Raw genomic sequence first — 20,747 nt, forward strand, 5'->3', positions numbered from 1 at the left:
TGTTATCTCCAAGGATAGTGGAGGAAGTAATACAGCTCTCGGTAAGGTTGAAAAAGCGATGGGTCGGAGGAGAGAATTAGATATCCCATAAGGTGGCATTGGGAGCTTGCAAACTATTGGGAGGACAAGATGATGGAGGTACCCAAGAAAGTGGAGGGATATGAAGCACAATCAAAGTGGCGAAGAAACATTTAGGAATCTAACTTAGACACTTGGATGGCATTCTATAACACACACTACCATTCAAGAGGAATAATCCTACCTACATGCCCTATCTACAGAGAATTGGAGTTGATTTCAACTAGGAGGTGCATGGTGGGTACAATTTCCCTAAGTTCTACAATGTAAATGCTGCAACTCTGGAGGAGTGCATGACCTTCATAGAGAGGGACCTCTGCCCATCCATAGCACGCTTTCTCAAAGAATTCTCTTCTTGCCTAGATCTTGCCTTCATCACCACTTGTAATTATCTCCGTTTCTTGAGGGTCTTACTAAAATAAAAGCATAATGTAGAGGAAGAGCGGTTACCGCCCCTCTTCTTTGACATTAATGTAGGGATAAATAACCATGCAATGATTCGCCTCATGATGAGAGCCACCCTCTTGCTAACGTTCTGTATGAGCTTATTAGAAGATATGAACAATAGTAGGTTTACTAGATGCAACCATCCATTTTTATCCACCACACCCCTCAATGTAAGAATCAACCTGAAGGGTTATATGCAAAGTTGACCTTTCCTAAGCAAATTCCTCAAGCCTCCCCGTTGCAGCTTGGCACATGTCGATGAATAGGATGTCACTTAATGTGCTCCTTGTAACAAAAAAAAGAGAAAATTAGTAAAAAAGAAAAGAAAAGAAAAATAAAATCCCTCCACAAAAGAGAAAAGAAGTAAAAAGGAAAAGAATAGAAAAAAGATCCTTCCATTTGTACTCTACAAGTGTCGGACCTAGGGACCACCCTAGCCCCTCCTTGACTTCACAACTTAGGGCACATAAAAGGAAATACATTTTGATAAATACGTCTCTCTAAGTCACACATAACACTTTCCTTTACACGAATTGGGTCTTCAAGTGTGGGATAACACCTTAGGCTTGGTTCGACCCATCTCCCAGTTCCACCACCATTTGTATAATGCGCTGCATGGTAAGATAGATACATCCCCCTAGGAAGTGTACTTGTTCTTCTTTTCAGGTACATTGTGTAGCAATGTGCAAGCCAACAATTGTGGAGATCTTCTTTAATCACTAATCTATCTTCGATATCAACAACCTTTAAACCTGCTTCACAGAGTGCCTCCAACATGACCAACCTTCCCAAAGGCTCCAAGAACCATTTCACACCAACCCTCAACATCTTCAACTTGTACCATCAAGTGCCATGGGGCTGGTACTCAGGCAGGAGGAATGCCATGCTAACCCTCGAAAGACCAAGACAGAAAATCCGAAAAATTGAAAGTGGAAAACAGTCTCAAGGCAAAAGGAAGATCGAGGACAAAGGTGCACTAAGAAAAATTTGAAGACATAAAGCGTAGGAAAAAATTCTAAATGTAAGAGGGAGGCACGCAAGAATAAGTACACCCTAATATTTTTGCAAAAAGAGCATTAGGCACATTGTAATTTATTTTGTAAAAAAGCATCGAGCTCTCTCCTATGCAAGTTATAAATAATAAGAGGCACGGGTTAAGGCTATGCTAATAGGAAACGAGGAGGAATGAACAAAGGCCGGACTAAAAAGGGGATGGCCATCTAAGGAGGAAGTAGGGCATGTATAAAAGTCAAAAAGTGAATGGAGAAGCTTATTCTTGGTGTGTGGCTAAACTTGCTTTCTTATTGTCTCTTGCTTCTTGCTTCATTCTTGTGTATGAGAGAGGGAGAGTGTGTGTGTGTGAGAAAGTGAGGGACCATGGAGAAGCTCTTCTCTTCTCTCTTTATCTTCATCTTGTTCCTTTCTCTTTTCTCGTGCATGTGGCTATAGAGCTTAAAGCTTGGAGCTTGGAGATGAAACTTGCTTGAAAGTGCATCTTGGATCATGGAGCTACCGACGGATTTGTGGAAAGAGGCAACTTGATTGGATTCAAAGGTAAGCTTACTACACTTGTGTGTGAGAGAGTGCATCTTGGATCATGGAGCTACTGACGGATTCGTGGAAAGCGGCAACTTGATTAGATTCAAAGGTAAGCTTACTACACTTGTGTGTGAGAGAGTGCACACAACTATGTGAGATGTAGCCATAACTCTTGGCTTAAAATACTTGAAACAATAAGTGGTCCGTGGGTCTTGGTAGTGTGCTCGTGAGAGCGCTGACAAACCTTTTGTGAATTATATTTTTATTTGCTAGTTATATGTACAACTATAGATTGATTTTTTGATACAAGTGTTGAGACATAATTGGGATGAAATCGAAAGTATAAACGTTTCTTTTTGGTCAAGTTGTAACAAGCAAAGTTTAATTGTCAACCAAACCCTAGTGCTAAATCCTTCAAGACAAACACATTTAAATCTCTTTTCAACTCTCAAATTGTTGACCGCTTTTTCCCTCCCTAGTTGATAGTCTCTCTCTCTTTCTCTCTCTCTCTCTCTCATTCTGCGCGCGCACGCTCTAAGTCCTTAAACCCAGAGTCTGTGCCGGATCGTTAAGCTCTCTATTTCCTTGCTAAATCCTTTAACTCTGAGAGAGTCCGATGGTCATGTCGAAGAAGGCTGGGCTCTGCCGTCGCCAGAGATTCCTTGTACAGACATTCTTGCAATCGTTTCTTTGTACCAGGAGCTTGAGCTCTGTTCCAGCAGCAGGGACTCTCGTCTGCGATGATACTGACCCGGCTTCTTGCTCGCCACCAGAACGAGAGCAGGTCACAGAGGGAGCAATAATCGCGCAGAAGGAATCTCCTTCGGTGGCACAGAAGGAGGTCCCTTTAAGATGGGCTGTATTGCCCGCAGTGCCCCGTCTCAGCTTGCTCGCCCGTGTTGCAGGGACGGACAAGCAGCTCACAGCTCTCAAATGGGTCTCCAAATGCTGCCCTGACATCCCCCACAGCGCCATCGAGAAGCTTTTCCGCCTGAGGCAGGTGAGCATGTAACCGCATCTTTCATTGTTTGCAATCTTTCTTTCGAATTTATTTGCCTTTTTTCCCTAAAAGGAGGGCCTGCAATTCTTTAGTAATAACAAATCTATCCCTCTCTCATGCCAAGAAGCATCTTTCATTGTTTACCTCACAAGAGATGCCATTTATGACAGTAACAAGACTTTGTAAAAGTTCCCTTTATTAGCAAGCTGTTCTTTGCCCATGACTTCTAGTCTGAGCTTCTTAAGAACTTCTAAGAAGCTTCAAGCTTATCTTGTTGATAATGTTTAGTCCTGTCTAGGTGTCGCTGAAGCCTTCTAAGCATGCGTGTCCACATTGCAGGAGAAAACGTCAAATCGATGGCTTTTTTCTTGTAATTAAATGCAATTTGATATTTGATCAATATAAAGGCCGAATAGAGTAGGTGAGAGTGGGTATCCCTATTTTACTCCAATAGTGTTGGTGAATTCCTTTTACAACCTTCCTGGTGCTTGTATCCATCTTGTAATAGATTCATACAGTGCTAGTACCCCCCTTCTCATCTATGTCCGAACCTCCAGCTTTTGTAGTCTCTACATGAGCTTGGTACGTGGTTGTAAAATATTACACGGCGCAGCGAACAGAATCTGAGAAAGAGATAGAGAGTAAGTACACAACAGATAAGAGGAGAATCAGTAAATTCTTTAACTTCAAACAACTGATACAAAGATGGCTCTGTCCACCCGTGCGCTTCCACTGTGTGAAGCTTAGATGGCGATCTAGATAGAAGATAGGTGAAGAGCTTAAGGCTAGCTGGAACAACAACTCTGACTGGGTGAAAGATGAGTGAGTGATGGCTGCGAAGGGTTTTAGCTTTTATAGCCTGCGAAGGTCGTTAGGTCGGCCTGCTGACCGACCTACCATATGAGCCTTCACTAGTCGGCCAGGGAATATTCCAGGGAATATTCCCTTTACCATCGGGCCGGGGGCGCTGCCCTCGGACCCCCGCCAGGGGGGCCGTTGGCCCCCTGGGACCCCCCAGCCAGGGGCCGCTTCCGCGGCCCCGGACCCCACAATAGGGGCCCCTTTTAACTCCCTTACCACGCAACTCAATGCAATGTGCCTCGAGTTGCTACCAACTTAACCTCTCCGTCTAACCCAAAGATTAGACCCACAATGGTCACCTTTTTGCCATCCGGTCACATAGACCTCATCTGATATACAAGTCAGGACTCCACCAATGTTCGGGCTCACACTTGGCTTCTCCTCATAATGGGGGCCTTACAACTTTGAGCACCATGGATCATTGGTAGCACCGAATGAGGGTGGGGCATTGATCATATCTAACAGTGGTATTGTGTCAAAGGCCTTATGGAAATCCACAAAGCAATAGTATATCCGCTTGTCCTTTGCTTGCTCTAATCGATGATGGCTCAAAGTGTGAGGATATGATCAAGAGTGGAGTATCCCCTCCTAAACCCTACTTGTCCACATGCTCGATGTTGGTGCTTCTCTGCCTATTGGTACTATAGTATTAGTTGACCAATTGGTAGGGGAGCCTTCACATAGGGCCCTATTGAATAGTTGGGCTAGAAGGGATGCAAGTATCCTCTCCTAAACCCTACTTGTCTATATGCTCGATGTTGGTGCTTCTTTGTCCATTGATACTATAGTATTAGTTGAACAATTGGTAGGGAAGCCTTCACATAGGGCCCCACTGAACAGGGGCTAGTAGGGGTGCGAGTATATCTTTGGTATGTGATAGGTGCTTTGCTTCTAGTTCATCATGGTCCTAAGCTTGGCCATTTTGGGGTCTATTGATGGCGTTGCAAACCCTCTTTGTGTTGAAGAAGATAAATGATGTGGGTCTGTCCTTTGGTGGTTGAGGCAACGGGGTCTATCTAGACACTTGATCTAGTGAGGTAGTATATGCATGCCAAGTATTTGGGGAGGTAACTGGTGTATCGGCTCGGGGCTCTTGGAATGCCTTCCACGCCTCCTTGCTATCCTATCCCAAGAATAGCTGGTAGAACTTGTGCTCCAATTTGTACAGATATGCCCTCGTCTTTTCTTGCTCTAGGTGATGAAAAATGAAGCGTGTCTGGCTGTGTGTGTAGATCCCTTGTGCTTTGCCTTGCTAGAGATGAAGACGGGTTTCCTTGTACTCCTCGTTATATCAGCTATTTTGTGGGACATTCTTGCTTGGAGGGGTGGAATGGGGATGTGCGTAGGGAAAATACATAGTAGTTGAGGTGTGAAGTGCTTACCTGTGCTCATCAATCTCAAAGAAGGGAACTTGTCTCTTTGCTGTGCGAGCATTGAAGTCCCTAGTCAACAAGACATGTCCAATATTGGAATAGTGCATAATATCCTCATATAGTGGGAAATATGGTGACTCCATCCTTGCGTGCATATGGGGAGTTCATTGGAGCAAAGTAGCACAGTACCATGTATTTGTATATATGACGGGTGATCTGTATGTATCTGGATCTACATAAAGCAAGCCTCCTCATCCCTCCGCATGATTTGTACCATATACTGTAGCTCCTCCTTGTACAATATAGCCGCTCCTCTAAACCCTTTGGTCCTCCCTCATGATTGGGTTTTAGGGCAGCATGCCGTCTCCCATGTGTAGCCTCTCACCTTTGGCAAGTGCATTGTTGGACTTTGGTGTCTCTATATGCAAGATGATGTCCCTATCAGTAAAGGTCTCTTGGAAGAGCCTTGCATTGATCCTCATGGCTCCATTATAGTTTCGCACTGTGAATTTCAAGTGTGTTTCACAAGTTGCGCCCTGTCATTTGTGCCTGTTTGTGATAAAGATGTATCTATCTTTGTATATTTCCCATTCGAATCTATGGCATGCATTCCTTGTGGTGGGCTACTTGGGCGGGTGTGAGATTATCCTTAAGATAAGACTTTTTCTCTTGTAAAAGCCTTCCTTTTGGAGAGGAAGGCTCGTTATGACTCCAAATCAACAAATTTGAGGAAAATGGGTTGGCCCTTGTCTAGATCCTTCCTTATGCGCCATGTGTTTTCCACAATGGAGGGGTCCTCCACTCACATTTTTCCACATATGCTTTTGGCATCTTCTAGAGGGTTGTCTCCCTCTTTCCATCCAACCACTTGGACATGTAGATTTCTAATTTTCCTACTCTTCTCCTCTTCAAGTGTTGCATTCACGAGCTCTTCCTTCTTTGTTGGCATCTTCTTTGCCACTTCAATCCATATGGAGTTTTTAGCTACTTTAGCTTGTGCTTGTTTCACTGTGGTTGCCCATGTGTTGATCTCCTTCATCATGTGTGTCTTCAGCTCCTTTATTTCAGTTTGTACTTTGTTGGGCATCACTTTGGTGATTTCCCCTTCCTCTTCCTTAAGGAGGTCACATTGTTTTTGATAGTTGGTGATCTCATGCAGAAGTTCTTCAATTACCCTATTTCTTTCTTGGAGAGAGGCTTCAATGTTGACCTTCCAAGAGGTGAAGTGTGTTGTAATCTCCTCCCATTTTGCATTTTCCCATTCTCGCACCTTCTTAGCCATCTCCTCCCTGATTTGTTGTATGGGCTTATCACACATTGCTCCCATCATCTCTTTCCATATCTTGGTCTTACATTTTGCATATATCTCGGAGCATCTCCATGCCCTTCTTCATATGGGAATACGTCACTTTATCGATGTTGCTCCAAATATTAGAGTATTTCTCATTCTTCTCCCCTCTTGTGCGGCTGAACAATGATACTTAATCACAAAAGAAAGGCAATGGACTAAGTATGAATGAACATACAAAGCTTGAAAGACCACAATGAATAGCACACTTAATGTGCTAGGGTAGTATAAAGCATCCTTTTGTGGACAAAGATAACCCTAATTCAACTTAATCGTTCTAAGAAATCCTAACCCTAGTGACAACAGAGTTCTAGGTGACTAGGTGTAACAACTATTTCAAGTATAGTTTAAATAGACTAATAAGCCCCAAACATGGAATAAAGGGTATCAATGTGGAGCCGATGACTTTCTATATGCTTCAGACTCACCACAATCTTCTTTTTCTTTTTCTTCCATCCCACTAGGTCTTGCCTCCTCTTTAATCTCTATTGCATAGTCATTTCTTCTATTGTGTACATTTCGAGGTATTGAATATATGTCTTTTCCTCTTCTTGGCAAATGGCGGCAATTGGGAGCCAATTAAGTTGTAGCATACTCTTTGCATTCCTCTCCCTCCTTCATGTCTTACATTCTCACTATAGCAGTTTCGAGCTTAGGGTTGCTACACTGCTCTCGGTTGTGGTTTCTCCATTACATGAAATTTTAGAACTTGTAGTTGCTTAAGAGAGCCTCCATCTTATCTATCATTGACGGTTCTTCTCTTTGCGGCACTTGCACATTAGGTTCTTTGATAGGGACAACATTTTGCGATTGTTCTTGAGATGTTGTGCAATGATAAATATTTGACAACAAAGAATTGACATGTTTTCGACAAGGCATTTAAATGGATATTCATGTGATTTCTTGAAGATGCTTGAAATATGATGCAGGTGAGAGTATGGTTGTCAATGGAGGAGAACAATGATGGAAGAGAAGGTAGACTCCAAAGAGTAAGTCAAATTGTGCCCTTGCAAGATGCATTCAATTAATACATGCTCAAAGTGGTATTTTTGATTCATATTGCAACAATAAATGCTTTGGTTGAAACAATAGGAAGGCTTGTGCATTTTGTGCTTTATTGTGATAGACTTTGCACAGTTATTTACTGCTATTACTTTTGAAAGTTCATGATTGAGAAAAAGAATCTTCATTTAATCAGGGAGGCTAATGTAGCTAATGTAGAAAAAAGTCCATGAATACTAGATTATAGTGTTTTGGTGAAACTACACATGCAGAAGTGATTTATGCACCATCCATACTAATCTAGAAAAAAGTCCATGAATAGTTGTAGATTATTATGTTTTGGTGAAACTACACATGTGGAAGTGAGTTATGCACCTAGGATTGTATACAGCATGTGGTACAGAGCTTATGCAAATAAGGGTGGGTCAGGGTCAAGGTTTATTGACAATGATGATGCTATGTGAACTGAGTTTAGAATAGTAGAGGCTTGGGAAAGATATGCTATGGTTGGGCTGGAGAATCATTTGTGCTCATTTTGAGTCTGTTACACTCAGTATGTGGGCAACCGGTTCTAGCTATGTGCCTGGTTTTATAGGGAAGTGCCACATATAATATTTTTGATTCTAACTGAAGGAACAAGCTCTATAAGGTGAGAGAAAGAGCTATGGAGGATATAGCTCCATGGTAGAGAGAGAGAGAGAGAGAGAGAGAGAGAGAGAGAGAGAGCAAACAGGTGTAGCTCAGTTGGTTAAGATGAACCCATGGTGACCAAAAGGTCTTGGGTTCAACCCCTACATTCTGAGTAGTGACCAAATGGGTGTATAATGTTACCCCCCAAATGTTGTTTGAAGACTTTTCCATACCTTTTTTGCTGTTTTGGTGAGGTGGAGGTGATGGAGCAGATTATCGAAGAGGACAAGCTTGATGATGACTAGAGTGCTCTCGTTCTTTTTGAGCTAGTCTTGGTGAAGCTGTGAATTCCCTTAAGCATGCTTTGGTTCTTCGATAGGGATCACTTTTCATGCGTCTTCTCACATGAGAATAAGTTGGATTTTTGTTTTCCGTATGGAGAATCCGACACCCAAGAACTACTTGATGGTGATGGTGTATCCTGACATGCTGATGGTAGATGCCATGGTTTGGTGAAGGCTCAAATGTTGGTGAGAAGAAAGAATAGCTTCAATGTCAATGAATTTGGATGATTTTTTATAAAAGCCCAAAATTCTTATGGTGAAATTGGGTGAAATTGACTGGTTGAAGATGAGAATAATGGCCATTGTGAAAGGCCCCAAATTTTGTCATGAGATTTAAAAGATTTTGGCCTTGATTGAAGAAGACCCAAATTTTTAATGAAGCATTGTCGAGAAATTTTTTGAATTCGGTCTCAGATTGAAAAAACCCCAAATTCATGTGAACTTTGTTGGTAAATAACTAAAACTTAATTAATAAGAGTAAAAAAACCTTAACTTCTAGAATAGTGGTTGTTGAACAGGCAACAGGCAGCAGGTCCAATCGGCGTGGTGACGTGGTGCAGGGAAGAGTAGGAGCCAGACTATCTGACAGGCCGCATTCAGTCCAGTGGCAGTGGGCATGTCATAGGTGATAGGGCTTCAGACAAGGGCCTATACAGGGCAGTTGATTTCAGCCACAGATAGGTCAGGCTTTCTGCAGGTTGTAGCATGTGGGGCCTGGCAACAAAGAGTTCAGGGGTCTCCTACTTCTCTTCTTGTTCTTTTTCTTGTTCTTCATATGGCATAGCCAGCAGTGCATAGGAACAGGCAGTGTGTAGTTGCAGACCGACGGACAAGGTGGTGGTGTTGGAGTTGTGATGGGCTGAGCTGGTGGGACAAAGATTGGCAGACAACAGTGCTATACTTCCTACACCCTGACACAGACGTCGATAGCACCTCCATAGGCAGACGCAGAAGGCTATTGCTCAATCTAGAGCTAGGCCCTCTATACCCACATGAGATTGTATCAGATAGATCTCTTCTTATCAACTAGTGTTCTCTTTTTTATGTATAGTTTTTAGCTTTCTTGTGCTGTTCATTTACACTTACATTTACTGTTCTTTTCAAACAATGGTATTATCATCCAAATGATTAACTTATGGTCTCAGAGGTCATTTTGACCTCTTGCAAACGTTAATATATCATTTCATTTCACCTTATGGAGCTCGATCCTTTAGTGGTATCAAACGGGGAGAATCCAAGACTGTTGTTGGTCGACAAGTATGAAAGAAAGAAAGTTATTAACGTCTACAAAAGGCCAAATCGGCCTATGAGACCAAAATGTAACATCTGAGAAGTCTGGGAATTTCCCATGTCCCATAGCCAAGCTAGATGGTTTGATCAGTCAATATTCCTGGTGTATGAGTAGGCTATGGCGATGCTGGAGTGCTCTTGATGGTCCTTTTGTGTGTGAACTAAGATTGTAACTACATTGAAGCTTCTTGAATCTCCCTCACAAAGAAATTTTTAAGTTGCCTTTAGATAGAGCCTTGGTGTCCTAGAGTTGCCACACTAAGGAGATGTAGGTCACGAAGCTGTCATATCTAAGGAGGAAGAGGCTAGGGTGTCACGAGGACATGTATTTCAAATGCTTAGCTTTGACATTAGTAAGTCATGCACATGTGAGGTGCACATGTGAAGTGCAAAATCAGAAGTGATTGTGAATACCTTAGTGATCCAAGTGATTAGTGGGTGACATGGACAAAAGTTATGCCGAACAAGTACTTGTGGATATTTGGTGTCAGTTTGGGTCTAGGCCATTAATTGGGCCATCAAATGTCTAGTGACAACATTAGGACTAGGCATTAATTATTTAAATAATGCTAGTCATAGGTCAACTATTGTGTGGGACACTTGAATGTCTAGCAGGGTTTAGCACAATTAATGTGAATGGGCACTAGCTAGTTATTCGACAGGGTCAAATGGATAATTAATTAATTTTAAGAAACTAAGTTCTAAAATTTAATTAATTATGACTGGATATTACTTTTGGAAATCTGCCAAGTGGCAAAACAGGCTGTCACTTGTCAAGACTTCCCAAGCAAACTAGAGGAGGGCTGCTTGGGGGCTAGCTAAGGGTTATTCCAACATTCAAAGTTTGAGAGAGGAAGGGGGAGCCATTGGATGAGCTTTGAGAGAGGTGACAACTGATCGTGCAGTGCGACAGGATAGGGGCAGTAGGTTTCCTTTTGTGCCTCAGTGAAGGGCGGTAATAGAAGAGAAGGGCTTGTCAATTGCATTGGGGTCTTATCCCCCTTTTGAAGCTGTTGGCGCCATCGGAATTGCCATGAAAGCTATTGATCAAAAGATACTCCTTTCAGTTGGTCTTGTCTCTTGCCTACCAATCAGCCCTCAGCAGTTCTCAGCCAATTTCAGCTTGGAGTGAAGAGTATTTGTAGAAATTGCTGCTGAAGCCTGAAACCTTAATTTATAGAGTAAAGGAGGGATCGGTCTATATATCTTTCTTTAAATCAAAGCAAGAAAATTAAAGAAGTACTGCAAGGTGCGCTAGTTGTTGGGGCTAATTGTGTGTTAGTTGTCCAAGATTAATTGGTAAAGTGTATATTTCCAGGTTTGTATATTTAGTGCTTGTTGTAACTTGAGTTAAATCAGGTTTATACGACCCTTGCCAAGAAGAAAGGTCGGGTTTCACAAGGCAACTTTGGTCCATCAAATCCATGATTCTAGATAGGGGTCCAAACTTGGTTCTAAAGAGACAATTGAAATGGCCTCGAATCTCATAGTATGTTGGGCATCGGCAAATGTAGTGCTCCTCTGTCTCTAGCTCTAGTTGGCATATTTGGCATATGCACTCCTCTAGTGATATAGATCTATATCTACTAGTCTCAGTTGTTCTAAAGAGACAATGGAAATGGCCTCATATCTCATAGTATGCTGGGCATCGGCAAATGTAGTGCTCCTCTGCTCTAGCTCTAGTTGGCATATTTGGCATATGCACTCCTCCAGTGGTATAGATCTATATCTACCAGATTCAATCTCTAGTTAATGTGAAGATGTGTGCATTGGGACAATAGCTCATGCGTTCTCGTGTGAAAGGTGGGTGTCCATGTATCTTGGATAGGTAATAAATCCATCATTTATACCATGGAGGAGATGCTCTCTATCGATAGCCATCTTTGCTCACAACTCTTCAGTCTAGTTGGCCTTTGATGCTGATGGTAGATTCATCACTCCATGGGATCGCAACTATCAAAGTTTTACCTCCCATTTTGCAGATGCACCTTTCTTCTCATAGGTGGACCATCAGCTATCCAATCCCTTGTGGTATTGGGGGACCTCTTTGAAGATGGTGTGCTAGAGACATTGGCAATGAAGGCCCAGGCCCATGTAACAAAATCTCATCAAAACTCTTGATCCTTTATGTTTGTCTGGTCTTGAGGTGTTTTTTGCACTCTCATCTGTTTGTATTTCTTGAATCCGTTGTATTTTGTTCATACATGATGGCCTACAATCACCTTGCACTTTGTAATCTTGTTATCCTGTACTCTTTCGTAATTAATATAATTACCCATTAGGGATAAAAAAGAGAACTCTTGTATGTACACCAATTCAAAGTAGATTGATGTGATAGTTTGATGATGAAGGTGCAATAATTAGGGCGGGCCTCATTATATAGGCCTAATGCTTCAAGCTCTTGGTCCTTATTTAATGCGGGGTGGTTTTAAAGGTGTTTACACACACACACACACACACACACACACACACACACATTTACAAACGCAAGGTGTTCACACACCGGGGGGGAGGGAGTAGCAACACCAACAAACCACCTATGACCAGCACAGAATGACTACAAGCAGTAGTCATGGCGCTTGTAAGTTACTTTTACTGCAAGTGCAGTCAGATCAAATACCCACCATCAAAATGGCTACCCACAGCCATGAACACTACCACTCTACTTTGTGCTAGCCATCCTTGATCTGTGTAAGCTATGTAAATGGCCCAGGGACCAGCAACCAAGATACATAAGGGATCAGAAGCAGCATTAATGAAGCTTCACTGATGCCAGGAGGCATATTCCACGGTGGATTCCGTGAGGTTTTACGGTGGATTCCGTAAACTTAGATGACCGGGGCTCATACACAAAGAGGATTTTTTGTGCGAGAAGTTGATGGGGACGCCTGTCCTTTTCGGGCGTTTCATTAATTTAGTGTGTACATGGGTGATTCCATAGCGGGTGATTCCGCAAAATGCATATTAAATTAATAAACGTTTATGAGTTTAGAGTGCGCACTCGTAATAAATTAAGGTTAGGATTTATTTCTAACCAGTTGATTTATTTATGTAGCTGAAGACTGCTAGGTATTCACTTTTGTCGGTTTAATTGTGTTATTTTACTAACGATTGTGAATGCTTCAGTTGATGTGTAGAGATAGCAGCAGTGGCGGAGGAAAGCATTGGAGTCTAGCGGGTTTTCGACTTTTGGACTAGATTTTGATAGGCGCTACGCCTATATTTTGTTATGTCTATTGAGACATCGATTATTTATTATTATTTTGTATGCGCTTATGCGTCTGGATATGTTATTTCTATTTGGACATTGAGATTGGGCGTGCCAGACATTATGGGCACCGTCCATTAGCTTTATTTCACTATTTTTGTAGAAAGCAAACTCAAAAGCTAAAAGCTTGTCATATTTTTGTAATTGGGCTATTATTGAGCATGAAGATTGGAAATATACATAAAATAGATACTTTGTGAAGCGCTCACACAAGGCATGGGGGAGATTGAACCCAATTTGTCTCTTGCCTCATGTCGTGCTTGCTTTTACATGGGTTTTTGTGCTAAAAAGTAGAGTACTTTGTTTTTGGGGACCTTCCGGGATTCACCACGTGAGCTATCTGCGACCGATCTGCGCACCAGTGGTATCAGAGCGGAGCAGAGATCAAGAGCTTCCAATCGCTACCAATCTCGGGCGAAGGCGGAGCTCCAGGAACAAACGGCCTCTACAGTCAACCTCGTCGCGAACCGTCGATACAGACAGACTTCTGGCGATCAAGAACCCCTGTTTCCACTGTCAGATCGCGAAGGACCAGGCTCTGCAGGCGGAGGACCACGCATCCAACTCCTTTATCAAGTCGTGGATAATCAGAGTATTTTCTTTTCTTCAAGCTTAAAAGCCTAACTTTATTAATCAACAAAGCTTGGAGAAGAAGCTTAATAAGCTTCAAATTTCAAATCGTGGTAACTGAGGACGTCCGAAAAATCCGCGTCGTCATCAAAGACATACTCTTGTCCTCCACGAATTGCGCCGTTTTCTGACGGCTCTTCATCCCCACAAAGTCTAAGCTATTAAGCTTATTAAGCTTAAGCTTAATTTCTTAAGCTAAGTCACACAATACTCTGCAAGTTACACTGGGCAGACAAGTTCAGTAACTCCGGGTCTCGCACTTCTGAAGTCAAGTTCCGTAAGTCGACGGTAATCAAGTTCTGCAAGTTTTGCAAGTCGGCCTAAGTCCAGCAAGTCAACAACTCTGCAAGTCTGCTAAGTCTGCAACTCTGCAAGTCAGACTAAATCAGAACTGACTAGTGCTTAAAACTCATAGAAGACTTGTTTGTATGCAAAAACTCTGAACTGGAAAGTTGCTCGCAGCAAGCTGTTCTACCTATCTACAAGTTCGTTGAAGTACTTTCAGCAAACGGAGACATAAATATTGCAGAATTTCTGAAAATTGAAGAAGAAATACCCAAAAATACATAGCCTTGTAACCCCAAATTTGAGCTACGCTCATCTTGCTAACTGATTTTGAGTGAGAAAGGTTTGTTGAGTTTTACAGGATGACTACCCCACATATGGATGATCCTATGGCTGAAGACGATCTACCCGAGCCTACCATGGAACAAAAGCTGGATCTTATCATGCTGCAATTGGAAGAAGAGCGAAGAGCTAGGCAAGCCTTGCAAGCGCAATTGACAAAGCTACAAGGAGCGTCCACTGACAAAGAAGAACCTCAAGCTGAAGATTTGATTCGCTGTACCATCAACGCCACTCTTGAAGCACAAACCATTCGCAAGGAATCCAAGATAAGTAAACGAAGTTTCAAGTTTCGCACTTTCAATGGCATAAGAGAAGGAAAGACTGTTTTATCATTCATTAGCCAGTTTGATGACTATTTCCATGAGGAAACTTATTCCGAAAAAGATAAAATCAAGTGTGTTACTAATCATCTGATAGACAGAGCATCACTTTGGTGGACTGTAGTCCGCAAGAGTATAGAATGTCCTGCTACATGGGAAGATTTCAAGAAGTTCATGCAAAATTTCCTATCACCGCAATTTCATGAGAAGGCTATCAAGCAATGGGATTTACTTCAACAACGCGATCGTGAGCCTATTCCACAGTATACAGAGCGTTTTTGGAATGCACTCTTACAGTTACGCATGCTTGAAGACGTACCAGAAACGACACATAAGCGGAAGTAAATGTCTGGACTTCTTGGACATTACTACGCTGAAGTGAACATGTTCAAGTCTGCTACCCTTGAAGACGCCATCTCCTTAGCTCACGACACTGAAGATAAGTTACGCGGAAGAGATCGACGACCACAGCAATTCCAAGCAAACGGTAATTATGGATCTAAACAATTCAATTCCAATTTCAAAAGGTTTAATCCAGGTCGTTTCTCATCACCGTCTTTCCGCAAGAATTGGCCTAAACCACCTGCATTACCATCCACTGTCAATCCAAATTCTAAGCCTATTCAACAAGCAAATCCAAATATACCCAGACTCCCAGCCATTGCAAATAATGTGACCAAAGCCAAGCCCATCGTATGCTACAAGTGTCACCAGCCAGGGCATCTCGCAGCAAATTGTCATTCAAAGAAGCCATCAGCACATATCAACTACCTTGGAGCCATGGACGAAGAAGAGCATGAGGATATGCCAGATTTCACTGAAGAAGAAGATGATCCTATTACTACTTCCGACACTCTACCAGGTATGCCTACTTTATATTCATTGTTGACTATGAAATGTATGGTGCATGGAAAAGAAAGAACTATATTGCATGATGACGGTAGTACCCATGATTTTATTTCAGCAAAATTGGTAAAGGAATTGAAACTGCATACTGTACCTACGCACTATCGCATAAAAGCTGCATTTTTAGGCACTAGGTACAATGACACACAAGAAGTTCAAGATTTAGAAATTCAAATTGGTCCATATATTGAAAGAATAAATTTCTTAGTTGTTCCATTACAGTCTAGCGACATTATTCTAGGAATGCCATGGAGACATCAACATAATCCCAATATAGATTATTCCACACACACAATGAATATTAATTTTCAAGGAAAATCTACTACATTATTTGGTATGCATGCATCTCATATTTTTCCACTGCTTTCGCATACTCAAGCAAAACGTGCACTACGCAAGAATACTAAATCATATCTCATTTGGGTGAATGAATTGCACGCAAAGGAAAATTATCTGCACTCTAGGCATAAGGAATTTCTTGCATATTTTAAGGATTGTTTTGCAGAAGACCTACCACCAGGTTTACCTCCATCACGTCCAGAAGACCATAAGATTGATCTAATACCTGGCACACAACCACCTTGCAAAGCACCATATAGGCACAATCAAATAGAGCAAAAATAAATCCAGAGTCAAGTTGAAGAATTATTAAATAGAGGCTTAATTCGACCTAGCAGTTCTCCATTCGGTGCACCTGTGCTCTTAGTCAAGAAAAAGAATAATACTTATCGTATGTGTATTGACTACCGAGCATTAAATAAGATCACTGTAAAGAATAGGTATCCTATACCTAGAGTTGACAACCTTATGGACAAACTGCAAGGATCGTCTATATTTAGTAAAATTGACCTTAAGTCTGGATATCATCAGGTGAGGTTAGATAAATCCGACATATTTAAGACCGCATTTAGAACACAGTTTGGCCATTACGAATTCTTAGTCATGCCATTCGGATTAACTAATGCACCTGCCACTTTCAGTAGAATGATGATCCGTATTTTTCTGAAATATCAATATTGTGTGATTGTTTTCTTTGATGATATTTTAGTGTTCAGTCAAAGTGAAAAAGAGCATTATGAGCATTTATCATTAGTTTTTCAATTACTGAAAGAAAATCAATTGTTTGCAAATCCTGACAAGAGTGAATTCTTTAAGACAGAAATAGAATATCTAGGTCATATTGTATCAAAAGAAGGAATAAAAGTTGATCCTAAGAAAATTGATGCAATATTGCATTGGCCTGTTCCTAAAAATGTACATGAATTACGCTCATTCCTTGGTCTTGCTAGTTTCTATAGAAAGTTTGTACGTAATTTTTCATTACTTGCTTTACCATTGACCAAACTTCTTAAGAAAGGCATTGTTTATCAATGGACTGAAAACCAGCAGAAATCCTTTGACTTACTCAAACGTGCATTAACCAATGCCCCTGTTCTATAATTGCCTGACTTTAACAGACCATTCTTTTTAGTTGTGACCGATGCTAGCGGATCAGGAATAGGAGCCGTGCTAATGCAAGACAATCATCCAATAGCATATTCTAGTTCTAAGCTGAAACCCTCTGAGCTTAAATATTCCACTTATGACAAGGAACTCTTAGCAGTTGTCCAAGCATTAAAACAATGGAAGCATTATTTAATGGGTTCAGAATTCATGATAAAGACCGACCAGCAAAGCATTAGACATCTACTTAGCCAACCCCAAATTTTTGACCGTCATATCAAATGGGCTTCATTCATTCAAAGTTTCCATCCTATCATTCAATACCAACCTGGAAAAGAAAATGTAGTTGCTGATGCATTGAGTAGAAGATCTGCAATTCATAACATTTCTATCATATCTTTTGATTCTTTGATTGCTATGAAAGACACATATCACAAGGATATTACTTTTCATTCTGATTAGCAAAAATTAATTCAAAATAATTTCATTCCTGTTGATTCATTGTCATATAATGATGGATTCATGTTTTTTGAAAAGAGACTGTGTGTTACTATTCCATGATCTTTTGTTTTGAATGAAATTCATTGTCCCCCATATCAAGGTCATAGAGGTATCATCTCTACATTACGCATGTTAACTGAAGATTTTTATTGGCCGCATATGGATGCAGATGTATCTAATTTCGTTTCTGAATGTTTGATTTGTCAAAGAATAAAGAGACATCATGGTAAACAGTATGGATTATTAATGCCTTTGTCTATTCCATCTAAACCTTGGAAACATATTTCTATGGATTTCATTACTGGTTTACCAAATACTAAATCTAACCATGACATGATTTGGACAATTGTAGATAGATTTAGTAAGCAAGCATATTTCATTGCATGTAAGAAAACTTTAACAGCATCACAAGCAGCACAGTTATTTTTAAAAACTGTTTTTACTAACCATGGATTGCCGAAAGTGATTATTTCAGGTAGAGATTCTAGATTTTGTAATAATTTTTGGATTACACTGTTTACAAATCTAGGCACAAAGATTGATTTCTCATCTGCATTTCATCCAGAAACGAATAGACAAACAGAAGCCACAAATAGCACCATTCTAGATCTTTTACGTGCATACATTATCTCTAAACCTCAGACATGGGATACTCATTTACATTTATTACAGTTTGCATATAACAATACACCGCACACATCTACAAAGAAAGCACCTTTTGAAGTTATTTATGGATATAGATTATCTACACCTATTGCATCCTTGTCTAATAGAATACAGAGTGCTGATGATATTGCTGTTATGCATAACACTATTTTTGATGAGGTAAAGGATATGATTGCTAAAGCCCAACAATCATATACCAAACAAGCCAACAAGAAAAGACAAGCCATGAATTTCAAAGTTGATTATGTTTGGCTTAGAATAGAAAAGCGTAGACTGCAAAGTGTAGATAGATATCCAGTTGTCAAATTAGCTCCTAGATTCTACGGACCATTTAGAATCATTCATAAGATTAATGACAATGCTTTCAAGTTAGAACTGCAATCTCATTGGAAAATTCATAATACATTTCATATTAGTTTATTGAGACCATTTAGAGGCCAATTACCTATCCACCCTGTCTATGAAAACCCACCTTTACTAGAAGAAGAGACTGAAATACTTGAACCCGAAGCCATCATAGACACTGACTACATGACCACTAGAACTGGCCGAAGGTATTCTAGATATCTAGTGAAATTTAAGAACCATCCTGTAGAGGAAGCACGATGGATGCACGCTAGAGACTTAAATGCTTTCCCCACTCTGTTAGCTCCACATTGAGCTAATAGCAATTGAGGTCAATTGCTATCCCACCCCGGGGGTATGATGCCAGGAGGCATATTCCACGGTGGATTCCGTGAGGTTTTACGGTGGATTCCGTAAACTTAGATGACCGGGGCTCATACACAAAGAGGATTCTTTGTGCGAGAAGTTGATGGGGACGCCTGTCCTTTTCGGGCATTTCATTAATTTAGTGTGTACATGGGTGATTCCATAGCGGGTGGTTCCGCAAAATGCATATTAAATTAATAAACGTTTATGAGTTTAGAGTGCGCACTCGTAATAAATTAAGGTTAGGATTTATTTCTAACCAGTTGATTTATTTATGTAGCTGAAGACTGCTAGGTATTCACTTTTGTCGGTTTAATTATGTTATTTTACTAACGATTGTGAATGCTTCAGTTGATGTGTAGAGATAGCAGCAGTGGCGGAGGAAAGCATTGGAGTCTAGCGGGTTTTCGACTTTTGGACTAGATTTTGATAGGTGCCACGCCTATATTTTGTTATGTCTATTGAGACATCGATTATTTATTATTATTTTGTATGCGCTTATGCGCCTGGATATGTTATTTCTATTTGGACATTGAGATTGGGCGTACCAGACATTATGGGCACCGTCCATTAGCTTTATTTTGCTATTTTTGTAGAAAGCAAACTCAAAAGCTAAAAGCTTGTCATATTTTTGTAATTGGGCTATTATTGAGCATGAAGATTGAAAATATACATAAAATACATGCTTTGTGAAGCGCTCACACAAGGCATGGGGGAGATTGAACCCAATTTGTCTCTTGCCTCATGTCGTGCTTGCTTTTACATGGGTTTTTGTGCTAAAAAGTAGAGTACTTTGTTTTTGGGGACCTTCCGGGATTCACCACGTGAGCTATCTGCGACCGATGTGCGTACCATTCACATTCTGGTCATCACCTTCTCAAAGCAAATCCTGGTTGCCCTTTTCATCATAGCTCGTGATATACACATAAAAGGAAAAGAGCAGAGTTTGGAAAGCCTTATATCCTCCAAACTGACAGAGAAGAGCTAGACATAGTTTGTGATTGTCAATTGTATGGCGTAATTTTTGCCGTGCTTTGTCACCGACTTCTAATTGGTGATCTCTCTGTTACAGACGTGACATGGTTTAGCCTGAACAAATTTATGATTGATTTAATTTCTGACTTTCTGAAGATCAGAAACTTACAGCAAGCAGTCAGCCACTTCAATTGCTTTTTGATTTTGTTCATTAGTTAAAATTGGCTGTATATGTAATTATAAAGTGATTCAAGTGGCCTTATTTTACACATAGAGCCAATTTTGGCTAATGCATGGCATTTGGGGCATGGGGAGGTACTGATATGGACTGATTGGAGCATTGCGACCAGTCGTTAAACAAAGTGAAGTACACAGGTAAAGAACATCTTGTCATTGTCAAGTATATACATGTTTGCTTTGACTGTACATTCAGCTGAAGTCAGAAGAGAATATGCACACATGTAGCTTGTCAACTAATGGTGAGGATAAGGGTAGAGCGATGTTGAACATTGGAGCTTAAGCTCCGAAAGTAAAGCAAGATTATGTTGTTGTTGAAGATACTTGTAGATTGGACGGTTATATGGTTTGCATATTATTCTTCTCTTGTGCCTATTAAAAGTGTCAATTTTAACTAATGGAGGAATCTCAGTTCATGAAGACAATTTCAGTAGTCAATGCCATCAAACTGACCACTATAGCTATCAGTAGATACTCTAAGGTCCCCTTTTTTATTGGGGGAGTGTTTGTGCTGTAAAAGTCAAGATGCTCCAGAAAGCACTTCTTCCACT

At 40.8% G+C, this 20,747-nt stretch overlaps 1 protein-coding gene across 1 annotated transcript in view; it reads left to right on the top strand.

The window, feature by feature from the left end:
- The first annotated feature begins 2,529 nt into the window (after window positions 1–2,529).
- LOC148019410 (RNA pseudouridine synthase 4, mitochondrial-like) overlaps window positions 2,530–20,747 on the top strand; it is a 40,427-nt gene continuing 22,209 nt past the window's right edge. Inside the window, exons 1-2 of the mRNA XM_087661051.1 lie at window positions 2,530–3,064; window positions 7,576–7,635. Of these exons, the coding sequence (XP_087517177.1) occupies window positions 2,681–3,064; window positions 7,576–7,635 (444 nt within the window). The 5' untranslated portion in view covers window positions 2,530–2,680. The remainder of the gene's footprint in view (window positions 3,065–7,575; window positions 7,636–20,747) is intronic.

Source organism: Lygodium microphyllum, chromosome 20 (genome assembly GCF_053477565.2).
Source record: "Lygodium microphyllum isolate KBCC chromosome 20, Lygodium_microphyllum_v1.1.10, whole genome shotgun sequence".
In the NCBI taxonomy this organism is placed as follows: domain Eukaryota; kingdom Viridiplantae; phylum Streptophyta; class Polypodiopsida; order Schizaeales; family Lygodiaceae; genus Lygodium; species Lygodium microphyllum.